The sequence below is a fragment of the Linepithema humile genome, chromosome 2 (genome assembly GCF_040581485.1).
Source record: "Linepithema humile isolate Giens D197 chromosome 2, Lhum_UNIL_v1.0, whole genome shotgun sequence".
NCBI classification, from domain to species: Eukaryota; Metazoa; Arthropoda; class Insecta; order Hymenoptera; family Formicidae; genus Linepithema; species Linepithema humile.
This window is the reverse complement of record NC_090129.1, coordinates 17,148,549-17,172,806: the sequence shown is the minus strand read 5'-3', so window position 1 is coordinate 17,172,806 and position 24,258 is coordinate 17,148,549. Positions and strand designations below refer to the sequence as shown.

The following is a 24,258-nucleotide window of genomic DNA, read 5'->3' as shown; positions in this document are numbered from 1 at the left end:
GGCAGCGCAGTTTTAAGTTAGAGTCAGCCAGTTAGTAGAGGGAGGCTTTTAGTATTACCCGAACAGTTTGAATATTGGGACTTAGAAACAATTCGCAACATTTTTAAATAACTGTAAGAGTTTGTAACAAAATAGATTCAGTAAAGTGTCTGTTAAAACTATTCAATCTCTTTTTTCGTGTACAACCTATACCCTACCTAACACTCAACCACCCAGTTATCTCTCTGAATCAGCACTCAGAACTATTTGCTCCGGTGCGGACCACCGCACGTTGTACTTGGTTTCTGTATCCCCGCTAATCGTGGTGCGGACCACCGCACGCTTTTAGTCTGGAATTTTCAGATTGACGACATTATCCTTCATGCCCAAATCTAAGACGCAACGTGGGGGAGTAAAATACCGTGCGCGCCAATTACTTCTCCAGTACACGAGACCGGTTACGGAAGACAATTCAGAATACATCGGTGTTCAAAGAAATTATTTTGACTACGAATGCGAGGATCTGTGCAACGCCTCCGATCAGTTTTCCCGGCGCAAAGGATATAACGCTCATCGGCCGTGGCCCTTCACTCTCATCCCCCTCAGCTGCAATCAGTCTCCGATCGACCCAGTGCGGATACCCCTAACTGACCCCAGGAGGATCAAGTACATCTCAAGGCCAACTACACCTGGACTTTAGGATTGGAGATCTAAATACATTTCAAAGACATCCAAGTAGTAAGTCTAATTTTCACAATCATCTCTCTCTCTCTTTCTCTCTCTCAAAGACCTCTCTTTTTGAAAATTTGCACGAGGTTCCGCCCTTGGTAAAAGGAGTTAATTCTCTTGACCAGAAAAGGGAACCACGAACGATTGGTTGAGGCCTCTAACAGCGTAATATCGATCATTACGATCGTTGACCTGTTCTCAGCCAAGGGAAATCGTTCGGCTCGCGCGGTCGCCTCCTCTCATACCGACCAGCGAGCAAACACCACAAATTCATACTTTTATTGTTGCGTCCGTCCGTATACCTGACTCCTCCCCTTTCCCTCCAGGTTAGGACGTAACAACATATTTGGTACATTTCTGGAGAATAAAGAATAAATATTTTTAAATGGAAAAAATTTTGTCTCACATATAAATTTGAATAACATTTAAAAAATAAAATACATATGCATGCAGCTTAAATAAAGAAAAAGTATTCTTTTTTGTGTATTGATAAATAAATTTTTAAAATTATTATACCTTCTTGAATACATGAAATATTTTGCAAATTGGATACTTTATTCTTTCTTTCATTCGATTAGTAATATTTTGTTCCAAAGTATCACATGACGTCGATTTTTTAAAAACTCGTTATCTGCGAAATATATTTAAACATTGTACTGTGTCAGAAATTTTTCAAACAATTTTTACTTAAATGTTACCTGAATTAATAAATTACTTAAAGAAAATGGTCATCTGATATTTTAATCGTGCATCTCTGTAGCGTGACACTAAAATAATACTTCGTCATTGCAGAGTGATCTTCAAACGAAAAAAATGTCTGCGTTCGAGTAGAGATCAGCGAGAGGTCGCGCATTGTAATAGAATTATACCATAACGCAAATAAAATGTTACGGTACATAATTAATAACAAAAGTCTATGAAATTATTTTTGTATAATTATATGCTTTATTTGTTGCACGTTATTTGTATAATCGTACAAAATATTTTTCATTGATGAGCATTTCTTCAAAATGTTCGAGTATTGATTGTCAAATAAAATATATTGGACATCAAACAAGTGTTTTAATAAAACTAAAATAATATAAAATAAATAAAGAATAAAGAATATAAGTATGGTTATGTATAATATTTGTAGAATATATATATTCTATAAAAAGGTAGGTTTGGGCGTATGTTCAATTAACCAATTTTTAAATTAATCATATTATTGAAGATTTAATTTTTTTTATTAAAATAATATGTGAATTATTTTTTCTTATAGGTCATAAAATAAAAGTTAAAGTTTAATTAACAGAAATAGAATTAAAATTGTGAAACGGCAGCACACAATTGGAAATATACAACAAAATATTAGGATAGCACATATGTATTAATTTGTCAATTTTCTATATATGAATGTTAAATAAAAACTATTTTGTTAAAACAGCTGATGATTGGGTAATATTCAGTCACTTTAAAATTATTTACCTCAATACATTTCTTTTCATCAAAAGCTCAGATATTAAATTATACTTATTTAAACATTATACAAAGATTCTGATTAGAACAAAGATTCTAATCAAATTTACAAAATTTCTAGACTTTAGTAAAAAATGCCAAATTTTGCTAATTATAAAGATTTATATTTTTGAACTATGCACCATCAAAATTATAACAAAAAAAAAAGTCACTTTTAGAAACTATGAAAAACTATATGTAACAAAAATTAAAGTTAGAGTTATAGTTTCGACTTAGTTTTTATTATGACTTCTGACGGTACGCACTTTGAAAATATATATCATAAAAATTATCGATATTTGACATTTTCAAATAACCATTTTTAAATAAATTTTTTATTTAATGGTAAAAATATTGTGTTTATTTTATATGCAAATAATGCAATAACTACAAAATGTCCTCTGCTAAGGTATTTTACTTTCTTTGCTTCCCATGTTTGTTTAAAAATAGCAGCTAATTAATTTCAGCAGTTTCTCATGGGACATCTTGTACAAAATTGTGGATTAATTAATAAAAATTGATCAGTTACAATGCTGCTATTTATGCGCTTTTTTTTTGCTCGTGTTCAATGTACAGTGTCTATTTAATTAAAATTCTTCGAAATAACTTTTTAAAATTATTTTTTTATACATCTCGTTTTATATTCTTGCTCCTTATCATAAAACAGTGAAATAAAAAAAAATGTAAAATATGTAAGAATAAATTCATAATATTTTTTGCAATAAAGATTTAACGAAATATTTGCAAAATTATTAAAAAATCAAATTACAAACCAAGAATATATAAACATACTGCAAAATATATTCGGACAATATATTTTACGTGGTATAAAAATAAATGCGCACTTTTATATGTCTGCAATCATTGAATAGAAATTGCATTTATCAAAAAATTCGGTATTACAAATATTTCTTTGATACAGTAATTATTTAAAATACAAACAATTAAATGTATAATATTTTTTAAAACATTATTTTTTTAAAAAATAAGTTGTAACGTGTCTTGCACAAAGTTGTGTCATTGCTATGCAAACTGGACGCGAGATGCTACCGCGTCTCTTGATATCTGCTAGATAGGCTTGACCAATGTATAAATATTTACATTCAAATAAGAAACTATAACTTCTTTCCTGCCTTGTTTTCTTCTATAGAACACTTTTCGTTACAAAGGCTCCTGTATTTCGTATTCAGTTATCTGCGTCTAGTCAGTTGAAACAGACATAATGTCAAAAGTGAAAATAACTAGAGACAACTTGTGGGATCATTTTGAAGAAATTTCGGGACAGAATTTTCGGGCAAGGTGCAAGACTTGCAAATTAAGTCTTTCTTACGCCAACTTTTCAACCATCGATACTCATTTCCGTGAGCAGCATAACGAATATTTCATATTCCTAGTAACCAAAAAACGAAGCAAAATGCCGGAAATGTATTTTGATAAATATGGGAAATGTCATGTTTGTAATACACATCTTCAGTCTCAAAATTATCACGCTCACTTACGCCAACATTCTGCGAGAACACTGGCAAAGTATGAAATAACCACAAATAGACAAGAATTTTACATACAAAATGATGATTCTACGATACTGTGTAAAATATTAAATTGTGGCAATATTTTAACTCCTTCTATTTCAATTGCAACAACTAGACATTTATCAAGTAACACACATTTGAAATACTTAAAACATATACAAACGGACGCAATATCTTTGTCAACAAGTGTCACAGATAAAAGTGAACTGCTGCGAAATTACGAAATATTCAGGAATTTTCAAGCAAAATGCAAATCTTGCGAATTTGAAGATTGTTATATTGACATTACAAACTTTAGTCTACATGTAGGGGAAAAACATGCAGAAGTTTCTTCATACGAAATAGGAAACGGAGGAAAATGGCCGTGGATGTATTTTAAGTATCATGCCAAATACACTTCACAGTGTCTTTTCTGTCCAAATGTTTTTTCACCGTCTAAATTGCAGTATTTGAAACTTCACTTAGATAATTGTCATCTTCCCGACACACTCGCTAATTACCCGAACGACTATGATTGGGTGTGGAAATATTGTAAGAAGAGTGGAGATTTTCAGGTGCAATGTAGTTTTTGTTTCACTGATATACCCCTCAATGTTAAATCGCATTTTAATCATCATATACAACATTTTGAAAATATACATTGGCAAAAGCTGACAAATGCGCAAAAAACGTATGACACAGCTGGACCGTCAAGAAACCAACAAAACTAAGGAAAAAGGTAACAATAAGCTTCAATGAAATTATTGCCAATACAATTATACATACATATAATTAATCTTAACATTGTTTGAGTTGCATTTTTGCAGAACAAAACCATACATTGGCCAGACAATTAATTTCTAATGCAAATATTATAAATGTTTTTATAGATGTATCCAAAGGTTAATCAAAGGAATGATGCTAATGCCATTCTATTACCACGACAACCAACACAAAAGACAATCTCGACTTTGGTGATTGAAACAATCTATGATATGCAAAGGAAATAATATCTTTGACATGTAATTATTTGTTTTATGTTTATAAAATTATAATTATGTTTATAAATTTACGTCTTATGAAAAGTACAAAGTTACATTTTGAAATTTATTAAATACATATGTTCAACGTATTTGATATATTTTGCTTATGTGTAATCTACTTGAAATTTATAAACAATATTTACAATTTTATAAAGTAAAATTTATGAATTATTTATTTTATTAATTAATAATAGACCTTTCGGTAGAGACAAAATTTGTTGTACCGACAATAAGTTGTTCAACACAGTCATCATATTTTACTTTAATTTCGATTTCTTATATTTTTGCGTATAGATTGGTCATACGTGTATTTTGGGTACTTTTAGTACTTTAGGTAACTTTATTTTATTATGACTCAATAATTATTATTATATTATTAATGATTTTCTAACTGTAATACTAATGTATAATAATAATTATTGGTGAAGTGTGTCAATTTTAATTTTTAGTTGTATTTAGCTTATAGAATTGATTATGCTGTCAGTACTTTACAAACATTTATGAAACTGTGTCATTTTATTATTTTTCATGGTATGTGTCATTTTATTATTTTTCATGATTTTTCATGATTTTCCAATACCATGATCACGCAGAAATTTTTGTACTTTACTAATTAGTATTAATGTTTACATAATGTTTTATTTGCTGAATATAATTTTGAACATGGAAGTCACACATTTTTATGTTGTATGTAATAATTTAGTATAATTTAGTATAATTAAAGATTGCGATGGATGTTAATAAATGGTATGTATTTATAATTATTGTACTTAAAATACATACACATCAAAATATACATTCAAAAGATAGTCGTTTTATTTAATTACTTTATACTAATACATATTTGGTACATTCTTGGAGAATAAAAAAAAACATTTTTAAATGGAAAAAATTTTGTCTTACATATAAATTTGAGTAACATTAAAAAAAAGTAAAACATACATATGCATGCAATTTAATTAAAGAAAAAGTATTTTCTTTTGTGTAGTGATAAAGAAATTTTCAAATTATTATACTTTCCTGAATATATGAAATATTTCGCAAATTATATACGTTACTTTTTCTTCCATTCGATTAGTAACATTTTGTATACCACTAGAGGTTGATTTTTCAAAAACTTGATATCTGCGAAACATATTTAATCACTGTACTGTGTAAGAAATACGGGATCATATTTTTTAGTTTACTCAAATGCTACCTGATTTAATAAATTTCCTAAAGAAAATGGTCATGTGATATTTTAATCGTGCCATTTTTGCAGAGTAACACTCAAATAGTACTTTGTCATTGCACAGTGATCTTCAAGCAAGAAGAAAAGTCTGCGTTCGAGTAAAGATCAGCGAGAGATTGCGCATTGTAAAAAAATTATACCATAACACAAATAAAATGTTACGGTACATAATTAATAACAAAAAGCTATAAAATCATTTTTGTATAATTACATGCTTTATTTGTTGCACGTTATTATTTGTATAATAGTACACAATATTTTCCATTCATGAGCAATTCTTCAAAATTTTTCGAACATTGATTATCAAATAAAATGTATTAGACATCAAACAAATGTTTTAATAAAACTAGAATAGTAAAATGAATAAAGAATAAAGGAGTTAAACATGGTTATGTATATTTGTAGAATATATGTATTCTATAAAGAGGTAGGCTTGGGCTATTGTTCAATTGACCAATTATTAAATTAATCATATTAATGAAGATTTAATTTCTTTTATTAAAATGATATTGTAATTATTTTTTCTTATAGGTCATAAAATAAAAGTTAAAGTTTAGCTAACAAAAATAAAATTAAAATTGTGAAACAACAATACCCAATTAAAAATATACAACAAAATATTAGGTAAGTATATATGTATTAATTTGTTAACTTTATATATATAAATATTAAATAATTATTGTTTTGTTAAAATGTAGCTAATGATTGGTTAATGTTCAGTCACTTTGAAATTATTTATCTCAAAACATTTTTTTTCATCAAAAGCTCAGATATTGTATTATATTTATTTAATAAAAATTTATTGTATGTACAAAATTTCTAGATTTCAGAAATCTGTTCATATGCGCTATAGAAAAAAACAGATGAATAAACTGTAAGTACTCGTAAATTTCTCATTAAAGAAAGAATATTGTTTATGTAGTCAGAACACGTAGGTTAAAAATTATCAAACTTCTTTAAGAAAATTATATACCTTTGAATTGTTAATGTTAAGTTTATGAAAAGATCGTACAACGATTCTGAAATTGTTTTTATAGGCTTTTACTTTCACCTCTGTAATTCGATTTTCCTCGAAAATGTCATTGCTCAACAAAGAGATATCAATTTTTATTAAACAGTTTTAAGGATCAAATTTTAAGTTTAATATCAGAGGAAATTTGCATAAAAAATTTTGACTATTGCATTGAATTGTATGAAATTGTAAATTTTTTGAGGTTTAAATTTTTGATATTTCCACCTCGCTTTCTAGTGCAAAAGAACTCCTCTACGAGAAAATTTCACTTATGGGAATTTATGGGGATTGATCTCTTCGGAAGAGGCGCTACATACAATTAAGATAGAACTTCACTTACAGGTAAGTTTGTTTAATCTCATAATTATTCAATGCACATACTCAAAGCACAGGTTAAAACGGATTTTTGTTAGACACCATAAACTACTGCACACTTACTGTGCAAAAAAAATTCCATTTACATTATTACGTATAACTCTTACTATTATAACAGCGTAATGTATGCGCGATAAATTATATGAATTTGGCAGCAAAGTAACGACGAATAACCACGTGATAAAATCACTTGCAGAAAGAATAACTAAAAGTTTTGTGTATGTTCATGACCGCTGTACCAGTGTTACAACTGCAAGAGCAAAGTAGAAAGAGCAACGTGGGCCAATTGATCGGAAAGTTATACATTTGCAAAAATGGACACTTGTCAAACTCTCTCTTAAAACAAATTTTATATTGATAAAGATCCATTTTTGACGACATAATTTTTACGGAGTAAACTATGATAGGCTGCAATACAATAATTGCGTACACAGAGCTTGCCATGATCAAAGCTATCTCAAGCCAATGTTATTAGCTTGTGTTTACAGACCGCATTTTTTGACGAACAACAGCGGTTTTTCAGATTTGCTATTTGACAACTGCTTCTCGAATATAGCATAAAGAAATATATGTCGATATAATTATATGCATTGAGAATTTGCACAAGATGCATCAAATACAACAATAATTTAACGCGGTTAATTCTATTCGATCTTTTCGATGCGATGCGATTTCTTTTAGAATTGATGGTTTTTACAATCGAAATTGTTGTTTTCTTATTTTGTCATAATATAAATATAAAGGCAAAACAATTATGTAATATTTGTATTTTTAAAAATTGCACAAACCTTCGTAAAAGTGATTTTTGGAAAATAGTCAAAATAAAAGTTTTCTTGAACATGGGTGTCACATAAAAATGTTAATGTCGAAGAAATCAATAATTTTCATTTTCTAATTAAAATTTAAGAACAGAGAGTTACAAAATTGTAAAAATATTTGTCGGAAAGTTAAACGTGATAAAAATTTGCACGAGACGCATCAAGTGATTTAAAACAATGTTATGCCTCTTTTAAGATACCTATGCAAATTATTTCAGAACTAATCGTTCTCGTACTTAAAATCATATCTTGTTTCTTTCGGAAAGAATACAAAAATAAAAACAAAATTTTAATAATTTGAGAATTTAATATTTAGAACAAAATACATTATCATTAAAAGTATTTGATTGATCTAAATTTAATCTTTAGTTCGCAAATTTTGTCTTTACAATATAGATATGGACTTACCTAAATACACTATAAAAATGTTTCGTTGAAAAAAAATTAAATTACAATTTCATACATTTTATACATCATTTGTGTTTTTAAACATCATTTGCAAGTGCAATACAGAAATGATAGTACAGAGTGTTTAATGAGACTTAGTGGAAACTAATTAGCTGTCATTTTTAAACGCATATAGGAAGCAAGAAAGATAAAATATCCTGTAACATAAGATGTTTTGTAACATAGAACATTTTGTAGTTTTTTATGTATTAAATTAAAAACAGTCAAGAATGTTTTTATTTATTAATAAACATATATGTATAAAAATTGCTAAATTTTGCTAATTTTTATGGTTTATATTTTTGAACTGTGCACCGTTAGAATTATAACAATAAAATAAATCACTTTTGGAAACTATGAAAAACTTTACATATGTAACAAAAATTAAAGATGAAGTTATAGTTTTGACTTTATTTTTATTATATATTTGACGATACGCACTTTGAAAATATATACCATTAAAATTATGGATATTTGACATTTTATAATATACATTTTTAAATAAATTTTTTATTTAATGGTAAAAATATTGTTTTCACTTTATATGCAAATAATGTAATAACTACAAAGAGTCCTCTGCTAAGTTATTTTACTTTCTCTGCTTCCCATGTGTGTTTAAAAATGGCCGCTAATTAATTTCACCAGCTTCCCATGGAACGACTTGTACAATATTGTGGTATAATTAATAAAAATTGATCAGTTACTCTGCTGCTATTTACGCGCTTTTCTTTGCTCGTGTTCAATGTACAGTGTCTATTTAATTTAAATTCCTTGAAATAACTATTAAAATTAATCTTTTATACATTTTGTTTTATATTCTTGCTCCTTATCATATAACAGCGAAATAGAAGAAAACGTAAAATATGTAACAATAAATTTGTAATATTTTTTGCAATATACTTTAAACGAAATATTTGTAAAATTATTAAAAAGTCAAATTATAAACCAAGAATATATAAGCATACTGCAAAATATATTCGGACAATATATTTTAAGTGGTTTTAAAATAAATGCAGACTTTTATATGTTTGCAATCATTGAATAGAAATTGCATTTATCAATAAATTCGGTATTACAAGTATTTCTTTGATACAGTAATTATTTAAGATACAAATAATTAAAAGTATAATATTTTTTAAAACATTTTCTGTTTAAAGAATAAGTTGTAACATGTCTTGCACAGAGTTGTGTCATTGCTATGCAAACTCGACACGAGATGTTACCGCGTCTCTTGATCATCTAGAAAGGCTTGACCGATGTATCAATATTTACATTCAAATAAGAAACTATAACTTCTTTTCTGTCTTGTTTTCTTCTACAGAACATTTTTCGTTACAAAGGCTCTTGTATTTTGCATTCAGTTATCTGCGTCTAGTCAGTTGAAACAGACATAATGTCACGAGTGAGAATAACTAAAGACAACGTGTGGGATCATTTTGAAAAAATTTCGGAACAGATTTTTCGAGCAAAGTGCAAGATTTGCAAATCAAGTCATTTTTACGTCAGATTTTCAAACATCGATTATCATTTCCATAATAAGCATAACGAATATTTCATATCCCTAGCAATCAAAAAACGAAGCAAAATGCCGGAAATGTATTTTGACAAATATGGGAAATGTCATTTTTGTAATAAAAGTTTTTCGTCTCAAAATTATCACGCTCACTTACGCCGATATTCTGCGAGAGAAGTGGCAGAGTATGAAATGGCTATAAATAAACAAGAATATTACACACAAATTAATGATTTTACGGTACAGTGTAAAATATTTAATTGTGGCGAAATTCAAACTCTTACTATTTCAAGTGCAATAACTAATCATTTATCAAGTTACACACATTTGAGATACTTAAAACATATACAAACGGACGCAATATCTTTGTCAACATGTGTCACAGATAAAAGTGAACTGCTGCGAAATTACGAAATATTGAGGAATTTTCAAGCAAAATGCAAATTTTGCAAATTTCAAGATTGTTATATTGATACTACAAACTTTAGTCTACATGTAGAGGAAAAACATGCAGAAGTTTTTTCATACGAAAAAGGAAACGGAGGAAAATGGCCGTGGATGTATTTTAAGTATCATGCCACATACACTTCACAGTGTCTTTTCTGTCGAAATGTCTTTTCACCGTCTCAATTGCAGTATTTGAAACTTCACTTAGATTATTGTCATCCTCCCGACACACTCGCTAATTATTCGAACAACTATGATTGGGTGTGGAAATACTGTAAGAAGAGAGGTGATTTTGAAGTGCGATGTAATTTCTGTTTTACCGAAATATCTCTTAACGTTAAGTCGAATTTTATTCATCATACACATTATTTTGAAGAAACACAGCGGCAGAAGATAACAAGTACGCGAAGAACGTATGATACAGCTGGACCGTCAGGAAACCAATAAAACTAAAAAAAAAGGTAACATTAAGCTTTAATGAAATTATTGCCAATACAATTATACATACATATAATTAATCTTAACATTGTTCGAGTTGCATTTTGGCAGAACAAAATTAATAATTGCTACAGAATTGGTTTCTCTTGCAAATATTATAAATTATTTTCTAGATTTATCCAAAGGTTGATCATGGGAATAACGACTTTTAAATAGCACGACAACCAGCGCGACATGAAAATACAATTTCGACTTTGGTGATTGATACAATTTATGATATGCAGAGACAATATTATCTCTGACATGTAATTATTCGTTTTATGTTTATATAATTATAAATATGCTTATAAATTTACTTTTTGTAAAATATACAAAGTTATATTTTCGAAATTTGTTGAGTACATTTGATACGTTGAAAATATTTAATATATTTTGTTGTTTACTTGAAATTTATAAACCATACTTATAATTTTATAAAGTAAAATAATTTTATAATTAACAATCGACCCTTCGGTAGAGACAAAGTTTGTTTTACCGACAATAAGTTGTTCAACACAGTCACAAAATTTTACTTCAATCTTTATTTCTTATATTTCTACTTTTTGTTTGGTTGTACGTGTATCTTGGACATTTATTGTACTTTAGGTAATTTGGATTCATTATGACTCTTTAGTTATTATTACATTTTTAATTATTTCTAAACTGTAATACTGATATATAATAATTATTATTAGTAAAATATGTCAATTAAAATTTTCTAGGTGTATTTAATCTATAGAATTGATTGTGCTGTAAGTATAAGAAAAAATAAATTTATTGTTAACACAATGTACGCTGTAACAGATGTAAGACGATTTCTTTATACGATTTGACAATATTAGACGAAATACAAGACGAAAGCTTATTGTATCGTTTGATATTTTATTTAGTAATTTTTGTTTGTTTTCTATAAGATCTAGAAAGTAACGTTTATCAGTTAGTTTCTGTAATTATACAAGATTTCTCGAATGTTTGTAACTATCAAAAATCTGCAAAAATCATATATTATATGGACGCATTTTTTAAATGGTTAATTCAACATACTTTCTAATAAATTAAAATAGTTTGAACAAATTTTTAGTTAATTTTTTTAAAATTTATAATTATTAATAATTAAAAAATATAAATTGCAGTTATGATATTTCATAAAACTAAAAATTAAACACATTGGGAGTATAATGTAAGCAAATGTATAAGTACCGTATCAATTCTGAAAATTACTGTTACAAACATCAATAAAATTGTGTCATTTTATTATTTTAATATTATGATTATGAAGAAATTTTTGTGTTACTTACTTAATGGTATTAATCTTTATATCATATTCTGTTTGCCGAATATAATTTTGAATATGGCAGTAACACATTTTTATGTTGTATGTAATAATTTAGTATAATTAAATATAATTTAAAATTGAGATGGATGTTAATAAATGGTATATACTTATAATCATTATACTTAAAATACATACGCATCAAAATTTATTTATAAAGTATAGTCTTTTTATTTAATTACTCCATACAAATGCATCTTTGGTACATTCCTGGAGAATAAAGAAAAAACATTTTTAAACCGAAAAAATTTTGACTGACTTATAAATTTGAGTAACATTAAAAGAAAGTAAAACATACATTTGCATGCAATTCAATTAAAGAAAACGTATGTTTTTTCGTGTAGTGATAAACAACATTTTAAACTTATTATAATTTTTTGGATAAATAAAATATTTCACAAATTATATACGTTATTCTTTCTTCTATTCGATTAGTAACTAATAATTTTGTTCCAAAGTATCATAATAGGTTGATTTTCTAAAAACTCGATATCTGCAAAACATATTTAATCACTGTACTGTGTAAGAAATACGGAATCATATTTTTCAATTTACTCAAACGCTACTTGGTTTAATAAATTACTTAAAGAAAATAATTATGTGATATTTTAATCGTGCATTCTCTGCAGAGTAACATTAAAATAGTACTTTGCTATTGCACGGAGATCTTCAAACGGGAAGAATAGTTTGCGTTCGAGTAGATATCAGCAAGAGATCTTGCATTGTAAAAAAATTCTGTCATAACGCAAGTAAGATGTTGCGGTACATAAGTAATAACAAACGTCTATAAAATCTATTTTGCCTAATTACATGCTTTATTTGTTGCACGTTATTTATAAAATTGTACACAATATTTTTCCAATGATGAACAACTCTTCTAAATTTTTCGAAAATTTATTGTCAAATAAAATAGAGTGATCATGAAGAAAACGAATAAAACTAGAGTTTTATTTACTACTATTCTAGTTTATTACTATTCTAGTTTTGAATAAAACTAGAATAGTATAAAATAAATAAATAATATAAAATTTAAAGATAATATAAAATTTAAGTATAGTTATACATAATATTTGTAAAATAAACCTATAGTAAAAAAAAGTAGGCTTTGGCGAATGTTCTATTGGCGGAATATTAGAATTAATCATATTATTAAAGATTTAATTTCTTTTAATAAAATAATATTTTAATTATTTTTTCTTATAGGTCATAAAATAAAAGTTAAAGTTTAGTTTACAGAAATAGAATCAAAATTGTGAAGCGGCAGTACTTAATTGGAAATATACAAAAAATATTAGGTAAGCACATATGCAACAGTTTGTCAACTTTATACGTATCAATATTAAATATTTATTGTTTTGTGAAAATATAGCTGTACATTGAGTGATGTTTAGTCATTTTGGAATCGTTTATCTCAATACATTTTTTTCAATCAAAAGCTCATATATTATACATATTGTATTTATTCAACAAAAATTTATCAAATTTATAAAATTTCTGGTTTTCAGTAATGTGTTTATGTGCGCTACCGACAGACAGGGCTGGGCAAAAAGTATTTAAAAAACAAAATACAAAATACTGTGAATCTTATTATTTTGCTAGAAAATTGATAGTAATTTATATTTTGTATTTGATAGAAGATTGATAGTATTTTATATTTTGTATTTTAAATACTTAAAGATGTATTTTGCCCAGCTCTGGCTATAGAAAGGGACAGATAAATGAACTATAAATACTTGGAAGTTTCTTACTAAAGAAAGAATATTGTTTATGTACTTTGAACACGTAGATTAAAAAATTATCAAAGTTCTACTGAAAAATTATATACCATTGAATTGTTAATAGTAAGTTTATGAAAAAAATTGACAATTATGTTGAAATTGTTTTAAGATTTAGATTTCTACTTTCACCTTTGTAATTTGATTTTATTCTAAGATGTCTTTGTACGACAAAGAAATATCGAATTTTAATAAACAGTTTTGAATTGTTCTAAGTGCTTTCGCCCGACAAGCGGAAGGCCCGAGTTCAATTCCCGGCTTAGCCACTCGAGCCCTGATATTTTTTCTCCCTCTTCCTTTTTTTCCAATAATTCCTATTAGTACATTATGATTCTCCATATGTGAGAACTATGTACTTAATGTTTCGTACACTTTAAGTATCTCGACCTGAGATCCGTGCACGATTTAACTATCTCATGTAGACAAATTAATTAATATCTTTAAGAAAAATTAAAAATTTTGCACTAACATCTTGCAACGACTTTTATTTTTCTTCTATTATATTATTTGACAATCAAAAATATTTTTATTTTTTAATGAACATATATAAGAAAATGCCAAATTTTGCTGATTTTAATGGTTTATATTTTTGAACTGTGCACCGTTAGAATTATAACAAAAAAGTAAGTCACTTTTAGAAACTATAAAAAACTTTATGTAACAAAAATTAAAGTTAGTTATAGTTTTGACTTAATTTTTGTTGTACTTCTGATGGTACGCATTTCGAAAATATATACTTTTAAAATTATCGATGTTTGACATTTTTCAATAAACGTTTATTTAATGGTAAAAATATTGTTTTTACTTTATATGCAAATAGTGCAATAACTGCAAAATATCCTTTGCTACGATATTATACTTTCTTTGCTTCCCATTTGTGTTTAATAATGGCCGCTAATTAATTTCAGCTGATTCCCATGGGACATCTTGTACAAAATTGTGGATTAATTAATAAAATTTGATCAGTTACTCTGCTGCTATTTATGCGTTTTTCTTTACTTGTGCTCAATGTACAGTATCTATTAAATTTATATTCCCCAAAATAACTATTTAAAATTATTATTTTTTACATATTGTTTTATATTTTTGCTCCTTATCATAAAACAACAAAATAAAAGAAAACGTAAAATATGTAACAATAAATTCATAATATTTTTTGCAATAAAGATTTAACAAAATATTTGCAAAATTATTAAGAAATCAAATTACAAACCAAGAATATATAAACATACTGCAAAATATATTCAGACAATATATTTTACGTGGTATAAAAATAAATGCGCACTTTTATATGTCTGCAATCATTGAATAAAAATTGCATTTATCAATAAATTCGGTATTACAAATATTTCTTTGATACAATAATTATTTAAAATACAAACAATTAAATGTATAATATTTCTTAAAATATTATCTATTTAAAAAATAAGTTGTAACGTGTCTTGCACAAAGTTGTGCCATTGCTATGCAAACTGGACGCGAGATGCTACCGCGTCTCTTGATATCTGCTAGATAGGCTTGACCGATGTATCAATATTTATATTCAAATAAGAAACTATAACTTCTATCCTGCCTTGTTTTCTTCTATAGAACACTTTTCGTTACAAAGGCTCCTGTATTTCGTATTCAGTTATCTGCGTCTAGTCAGTTGAAACAGACATAATGTCAAAAGTGAAAATAACTAGAGACAACTTGTGGGATCATTTTGAAGAAATTTCGGGACAGAATTTTCGAACAAGGTGCAAGACTTGCAAATTAAGTCTTTCATACGTTAACTTTTCAACCATCGATACTCATTTTCGTGAGCAGCATAACGAATATTTCATATTCCTAGTAACCAAAAAACGAAGCAAAATGCCGGAAATGTATTTTAATAAATATGGGAATTGTCAGGTTTGTAATACACATCTTCAGTCTCAAAATTATCACGCTCACTTACGCCAACATTCTGCAAGAACACTGGCAAAGTATGAAATAACCACAAATAGACAAGAATATTACACACAAATTGATGATTTTACGGTACAGTGTAAAATATTTAATTGTGGCGAAATTAGAACTCTTACTTTTTCAAGTGCAACAACTAGACATTTATCAAGTAACACACATTTGGAATACTTAAAACATATAGAAACGGACGCAATATCTTTGTCAACAAGTGTCACAGATAAAAGTGAACTGCTGCGAAATTACGAAATATTCAGGAATTTTCAAGCAAAATGCAAATCTTGCAAATTTCAAAATTGTTATATTGACATTACAAACTTTAGTCTACATGTAGGGGAAAAACATGCAGAAGTTTCTTCATACGAAAAAGGAAACGGAGGAAAATGGCCGTGGATGTATTTTAAGTATCATGCCACATACACTTCACAGTGTCTTTTCTGTCGAAATGTCTTTTCACCGTCTCAATTGCAGTATTTGAAACTTCACTTAGATTATTGTCATCCTCCCGACACACTCGCTAATTATCCGAACAACTATGATTGGGTGTGGAAATATTGTAAGAAAAGTGGGGATTTTCAGGTGCAATGTAGTTTTTGTTTCATTGATATACCCCTCAATGTTAAATCGCATTTTAATCATCATATACAACATTTTGAAAATACACATCGGCAAAAGCTGACAAGTACGCGAAGAACGTATGTCACAGCTGGACCGTCAGGAAGCCAACAAAACTAAAGAAAAAGGTAACAGTAAGCTTTAATAAAATTATTGCCAATATAAATATACATACATATAATTAATCTTAACATTGTTCGAGTTGCATTTTTGCAGAACAAAACCATACATTTGCCAGACAATTAGTTTCTCAAGCAAATATTATAAATGTTTTTATAGATGTATCCAAAGGTTAATCATGGGATTGATGCTAATGCCATTCTACTACCACGACAACCAACACAAAAAACAATCTTGACTTTGGTGATTGAAACAATCTATGATATGCAAAGGAAATAATATCTCTGACTTGTAATTATTTGTTTTATGTTTATAAAATTATAATTATGTTTATAAATTTACGTATTATGAGAAGTACAAAGTAACATTTTGAAATTTATTAAGTACATATGTTTAACGTATTTGATATATTTTGCTCATGTGTATTCTCTTTGAAATTTATAAACAATATTTACAATTTTATAAAGTAAAATTTATGAATTATTTATTTTATGAATTAACAATAGACCTTTCGGTAGAGACAAAATTTGTCATACCGACAATAAGTTGTTCAACACAATCATCATATTTTACTTTAATTTTGATTTCTTATATTTCTGCGTATAGATTGGTCATACGTGTATTTTGGGTACTTTTGGTATTTTAGGTAACTTTATTTCATTATGACTCCATAATTATTATTATATTATTAATGATTTTCTAACTATAATACTATTGTATAATAATAATTATTGGTAAAGTGTGTCAATTTAAATTTTTTAGTTGTATTTAGCTTATAGAATTGATTATGCTGTCAGTACTTTACAAACATCTATGAAATTGTGTCATTTTATTATTTTAATACTATGATCAAGTAGAAATTTTTGTACTATCCATTTATTAGTATTAATGTTTACATAATGTTTTATTTGCTGAATATAATTTTGAACATAGAAGTCACATTTTTATGTTGTATGTAATGATTTAGTATAATTTAGTATAATTAATGATTGCGATGGATGTTAATAAATGGTATGTATTTATAATTATTGTATTTAAAATACATACACATCAAAATATACATTCAAAAGATAGTCGATTTATTTAATTACTTTATACTAATACATATATATTTAATACATTCCTGGAAAATTAAAAAAAAAACATTTTTAAATGGAAAAAATTTTGTCTCACATATAATTTGAGTAACATTAAAAAAAAGTAAAACATACATATGCATGCAATTTAATTATAGTAAAAGTATTCTCTTTCGTGTAGTGATAAAGAAAGGAGGATGTTAAATATAGGTCGATTTAGGCCTATGGTGTAGAACTAAAACTACAAATGGTTTCTTATAGATTTCATACCGTAGAATCACGTGGTAAAGTTTATTTTCTTTTAGACACCGGAGAAAGTACGGAAAAATTGAAAAAAGATCATAAAAAATGGAATTTTCCGAGCTGGTTGAAGCTAGGAACATTCTTGCAGCGATTTTAAAAAAATGATTTGTCGCTTTTGTCCTTTTGCAGGGAGGAAGTTCCGAGGCCCTCACATGACATACAAAAAAGACAGATCCGATACATGCGTCGGAAGACACTCTTTGCTTGGCGAGAATCATTTAAGTGATTTTGGGGGTGATTTTTCGGGTATAAGGATATCTTCCGAAGCATGTATCGGATCTGTCTTTTTTGTATGTCATGTGAGGGCCTCAGAACTTCCTTCCTGCAAAAGGACAAGAGCGACAAATCATTTTTTAAAAATCGCTGCAGGAATGTTCGAAGCTTCAACCAGCTTGGAAAATTCCATTCTTTATGGTCTTCTTTTAATTTTTTCGTACTTTTCCCGGTGTCTAGAAGAAAACAATCTTTACCACGTGATTCTACGGTATGAATTCTATAAGAAACCATGTGTAGTTTTGGTTCCACACCATGGGCCAAATTCGACCTATATTTAACATCCTTCTTTCAAATTACTATACTTTCCTGAATAATGAAATATTTTGCAAACTATATACGTTACTTTTTTTTTCCATTCGATTAGTAACATTTTGGTTTAGTTCACCACCAGAAGTTGATTTTTCAAAAACTTAATATCTGCGAAACATATTTAATCACTGTACTGTGTAAAAAATACGGGATCATATTTTTCAGTTTGCTCAAATGCTACCTGATTTAATAAATTACCTAAAGAAAATGGTCATGTGATATTTTAATCGTGCTATTTTTGCAGAGTAACACTCAAATAGTACTTTGTCATTGCACAGTGATCTTCAAGCGGGAAGAAAAGTCTGCGTTCGAGTAGATATCAGCGAGACATCGCGCATTGTAAAGAAATTATATCATAACACAAATAAAATGTAACGGTACATAATTAATAACAAAAGGCTATAAAATTATTTTTGTATAATTACATGCTTTATTTCTTGCACGTTATTATTTGTATAATGGTACACAATATTTTCCATTAATGAGCATTTCTTCAAAATTTTTTGAACATTGATTGTCAAATAAATAAAGAATAAAGGACTTAAATATGGTTATGTATATTTGTAGAATATATGTATTCTATAAAGAGGTAGGCTTGGGCAATTGTTCAATTGACCAATTTTTAAATTAATCATATTATTGAAAATTTAATTTCTTTTATTAAAATAATATTTTAATTATTTTTTCTTATAGGTCATAAAACAAAAGTTAAAGTTTAGCTAACAGAAATAAAATTAAAATTGTGAGACAACAATACTCAATTAAAAATATACAACAAAATATTAGGTAAGTACATATGTATTAATTTGTCAACTATATATATAAATATTAAATAATTATTGTTTTGTTAAATTATAGCTAATGATTGGTTAATGTTCAGTCACTTTGAAATTATTTATCTCAATACATTTCTTTTCATCAAAAACTCAGATATTGTATTATATTTATTTAATAAAAATTTATCGTATTTACAAAATTTCTAGATTTCAGAAATCTGTTCATATGCGCTATGAAAAAAAAAACAGATGAATAGACTGTAAATACTTGGAAATTTCTCACTAAAGGAAGAATATTGTTTATGTACTCAGAACACGTAGTTTAAAAATTATCAAACTTCTTTAGGAAAATTATATATCTTTGAATTGTTAATGGTAAGTTTATGAAATAGTTGTATAACGATTCTGATGAAATTGTTTTTATAGGCTTTTACTTTCACCTCTGTAATGCGATTTTCCTCGAAAATGTCATTGCCCAACAAAGAGATATCAAATTTTATTAAACAGTTTTAAAGATCAAACTTTAAGTTCAATATCAGAGCAAATTTGCATAAAAAATTTTGACTATTGCATTGAATTGTATGAAATTGTAAATTTTTTGAGGTTTAAATCTTTGATATTTCCACCTCGCTTTCTAGTGCAAAAGAACTTCTTTACGAGAAAATTTGACTTATGAGAATAAAATGCAGAATTTTCACGGTTGTTTAATTATATTGTTAAGTGCATTTTAGAGATATTTTGCATGCTGCTGTAATATAAATTTTAAAAATATTTAAATTTATTGTTAGATTTTGCTATAATACAAGGCATTGCATTACTGCAGAACATTATTGCACACAAGATGTATTAATGTATATAGTCGTATCTTATCATATATTATTCTTATATATTTCACCTCCAAAGTTCGACAAAAGAGTTTAATGTTGAAACAACCCGAGAAAAAATGGTGGAATATGATGAGACGTAAATATATATATATACTTGTAAAGAAATCCGATAGTATCTCTAATTTTATATAATTTATTGGGAAGTTAAATAATTGTTTCTTTACAGTCAAGCTTGGAACAAGTTGCGCATTATATTACGTTTCTTTGATTTGTATTTTTCACACATTTGATTTACCTTTTATATATATTTTTGCAGAAATACTAACGCAATGATATATTGATATAATTATCATTGTACACATTTTGTATTTAATAGATTAAAGTAGATTGTATATTTAATAATTTGTGTTGGGTCGGAATTATGCTTAATGAATCCACCTGATTACCTAAATAAACTTTTATTCTTAAAATGCTTTTATAAAAGGCACAATGGAGATGTGCTCGTCTCGAAAATTTTTCTTACACCTCGCGCGCGGTCACTTTTTGTAACTATAATAAACTATAACAAACGCCTATCGCCACGGCGCGTTAATCAATCTCTTACAATGCCACAAATAAAAAACCCGTAACATATAATAATCATTCGCGATATAAAATACAAACTAAAGTTATAACTCCTAAGCGGCGCGTACACCGGCGAGCTTGAAAGACTCGACTTTCAATATCAGTCTTACTAAAACTATTAATTAAAACGTATCTATCGGCATCACGCAAATCTTTGGCAATGTTCTTTGGATTATTCCGCCTTGAGTCTTTAGAGTCACAGTACGAATCAAACCATCCTTTCCCGGATGGACGTCGATTATCCTTCCCAAACTCCACTTGAGAGGATGCGTACTCTCACGAATTAAAACCAGTGCTCCAACCTTGACCTCTTCATTGACCTTTTTGGTCTTCCATTTCGTTCGTTGTTGTAATTGAGCGAGATGTTCTCTAGACCAGCAATGCCAAAAATCTTGCTGCATTTTAGTCAACAACTCGTAACGATTTAAACGATTCAACACTACGTTGGAAATGTCTTCTTCAGGATGCGATGTTAACGATGAGCCTACTAAAAAATGCCCCGGCGTGAGCACTTCAAAATCGCAAGGATCGGAAGATAAGGGACTTAAGGGCCGTGAATTCAAACAAGCCTCTATCTGGCAAAACACTGTACATAGTTCTTCGAAACTGAGGCTAGTTTTTCCAATCATCGCCTTTGCGTGTGTTTTGGCCGATTTTACTGCTGACTCCCATAATCCGTCTACATGCGGTGAATGAGGTGGAATAAATTTCCACTCTATACTTTGGTCTGCAGAGAATCTAACTACCTCTTCCTGATGAGTCGCGCCTTTTATTAGATTGCCGAGTTGCTGTAAAGTATTGTTAGCGCCCACAAAATTTGTGCCATTGTCCGAAATAATAGTCTTACATCAACCTCGACGAGATATAAATTTTTTCAACGTTCAGAAATCCCGCTGTAGTAAGGTCAGATATTATTTTAAGATGGACCGCTTTAGTTGAAAGGCAAAAGAATAAGCACAAATATGCTTTCGATGTCTTATTCCGTGATATCTTGATTGTGTACGGTCCTGCATAATCTACGCCAACATTTCAGAAAGGTCTACTCGGGGTTATTCTCTCAGCAGGTAAGTTGCCTATTAATTGTGTTGGGCTTATCGGTTGTCGCCTAAAACAAGTAACGCATTTCCTTAATACGCTACGAATTGCACTTCTAGCCGCTATTATCCAATATTGCTTTCAGATCGCAGCCAATAGTGCTAAGAATCCTGCGTGTAAGTTTTGATGATGAAAATGTAATATGATTAATTTTGTCAACGGATGTTTTTGTGGTAGAACCATTGGAAAACGCCTTTTGTAAAGAAGTGGTGCGTTTTATAACCGTCCACCCACTCTTACAATATCATCCTCATCGATAAAAGGATAAAGATCCAATAGATTGCTACTTGAAGAGACGGTACTCTTACTTCTCAGATCGTTGATTTCTTGAGGAATTGCCTGCTGTTGCGCCAGCATGACGAGAGCCTTCATGGAGTGCTGCAATTCTTCAACTGTTAAGTTTCCAATTTGCCGTTCCCCTCTTGCATTAGCGGCCTTTGCATCAGTTTGGAATCGGAATACATATGCGACTATTTGTTGTAACTTCTGCAACGATGAGTATTTAAGGAACAGCTCGCAACTAATCAGCACAACTGGAAATGCTAATGAGTACGCTTTGGTTTCTGGTATCTCAACCGGCGGGCAAGACGATATTGGCCACAATTCTTCGTCCTTCTTCAGCCACTCGGGGCCATACCACCAAATGGAGACGTTGATTAATTGCTGAGGATCACTTCCGCGTGAAATAATATTCGCTGGGTTGTGTTCTGATCTCACATGCCTCCAATGATTCTTCTCAGTGGCATCTTGTATTTCCGACACTCGATTACGAACAAACTCTTTCCACTGATAAGGTTGCTCTCTTATCCACGAAAGTGCTACACTGGAATCGCACCAGAAAACCTTACGATGAATTTCGATAGTTAGGGCCGTTTTCATTTTTTTATATAATTGTGACAATAATAGAGCGCCACATAATTCCAAACGAGGCAACGTGATAGCTTTTAACGGGGCGACTCGTGACTTCGCACACAATAATCGCACACTGGTGGCACCTGAAGGTTCCGTTGATTTTAAATATATGCAGGCTCCATATGCTGACACGGAAGCATCGCAAAATCCATGTAACTCGACACGTTTCAGATTATTGCATAATACATGCCGAGGTATCTTGATCTCATTTATTCGTGCAAAGTTCTGTTTATACTTTATCCACTTCGTGTAAAGATCCATGGGGAGTCCTTCGTCCCATCCCATTTTTAATTGCCACAACTGTTGGATGATAATTTTTGCCTTGATCGTTGTCGGTCCTATGAGACCCAGAGGATCAAATAATTGTGCCACGAATGACAGAATAGTCCGTTTCGTAGGTCTTTGCTTCTGTCTTGTTAAATGGATCTTGTAATCTAGCTGATCGTTACCTGCGCTCCATCGTAATCCAAGAATTTTGGTTTCTTTGCCTATCGCATAAGTAGTCGATCGATCGTAGTTCTCGCCTTCAACTATTTCGCGTGAGTTTGATTTCCACTTTCTCAAAGGGAATAGTGCTGATTGCAAAATCTTTGTTATTTCGTTCTTTCTTTGCAGAAGCTCTATGACCGAAGATCCTCCAGTTATGAGGTCGTCTACGTAAAAGTCTCGCTTGATAATCTTACTGGCTTCTGGAAATTCCGTGGCATTTTCTATCGCCAATTGTAACAAACATCTCGTTGCTAGAAATGACGCAGGTCCCGTTCCATACGTCAAGGTGTTTAATCTGTAGATTGTTGGAGTCGCATGAATACCTGTTCTCCATAAGATTCTTTGGAGGTCTCTATCTCTTTCGTCAACTGATATTTGGCGGTACATTTTTGTAATGTCCGCTGTCATTACATATGTATGTTGTCGGAAACGTGCTACGATGTCTATTAATTCATCTTGAATAACTGGGCCAACCATCAAAATGTCATTTAAAGATTTGCTTGATGGCGTATGACTTAAAGCATCGAAGACAACCCTGAGTTTTGTCGTTGCACTCTCTTCTTTTAGGACTGCATGATGAGGTAGATAATTTGCTGGTATGCCCTTTTCATTCATTTCCTCTCTACCCATGTGGTTTAAGCTTTCATAATCCTTCATGAAAGTTGTATATCTCTCTTTAATGAGCGGATCTTTAATGAATTT

At 29.2% G+C, this 24,258-nt stretch overlaps 1 protein-coding gene and 1 long non-coding RNA gene across 2 annotated transcripts; one reads left to right on the top strand and one right to left on the bottom strand.

Annotated features, from left to right (window-relative positions):
- Positions 1-7,162: 7,162 nt before the first annotated feature.
- Positions 7,163-13,628, top strand: LOC136997774 (uncharacterized). Its single transcript, XR_010888418.1, has 2 exons — positions 7,163-11,063; positions 11,214-13,628. It is a non-coding gene; the product is annotated as an uncharacterized lncRNA (long non-coding RNA).
- An 8,743-nt stretch (positions 13,629-22,371) lies between these two features.
- Positions 22,372-24,186, bottom strand: LOC136997915 (uncharacterized). Its single transcript, XM_067349315.1, has one exon. It carries the CDS (start codon positions 24,184-24,186, stop codon positions 22,372-22,374), a length of 1,815 nt encoding a protein of 604 aa, XP_067205416.1.
- Positions 24,187-24,258: the final 72 nt, after the last annotated feature.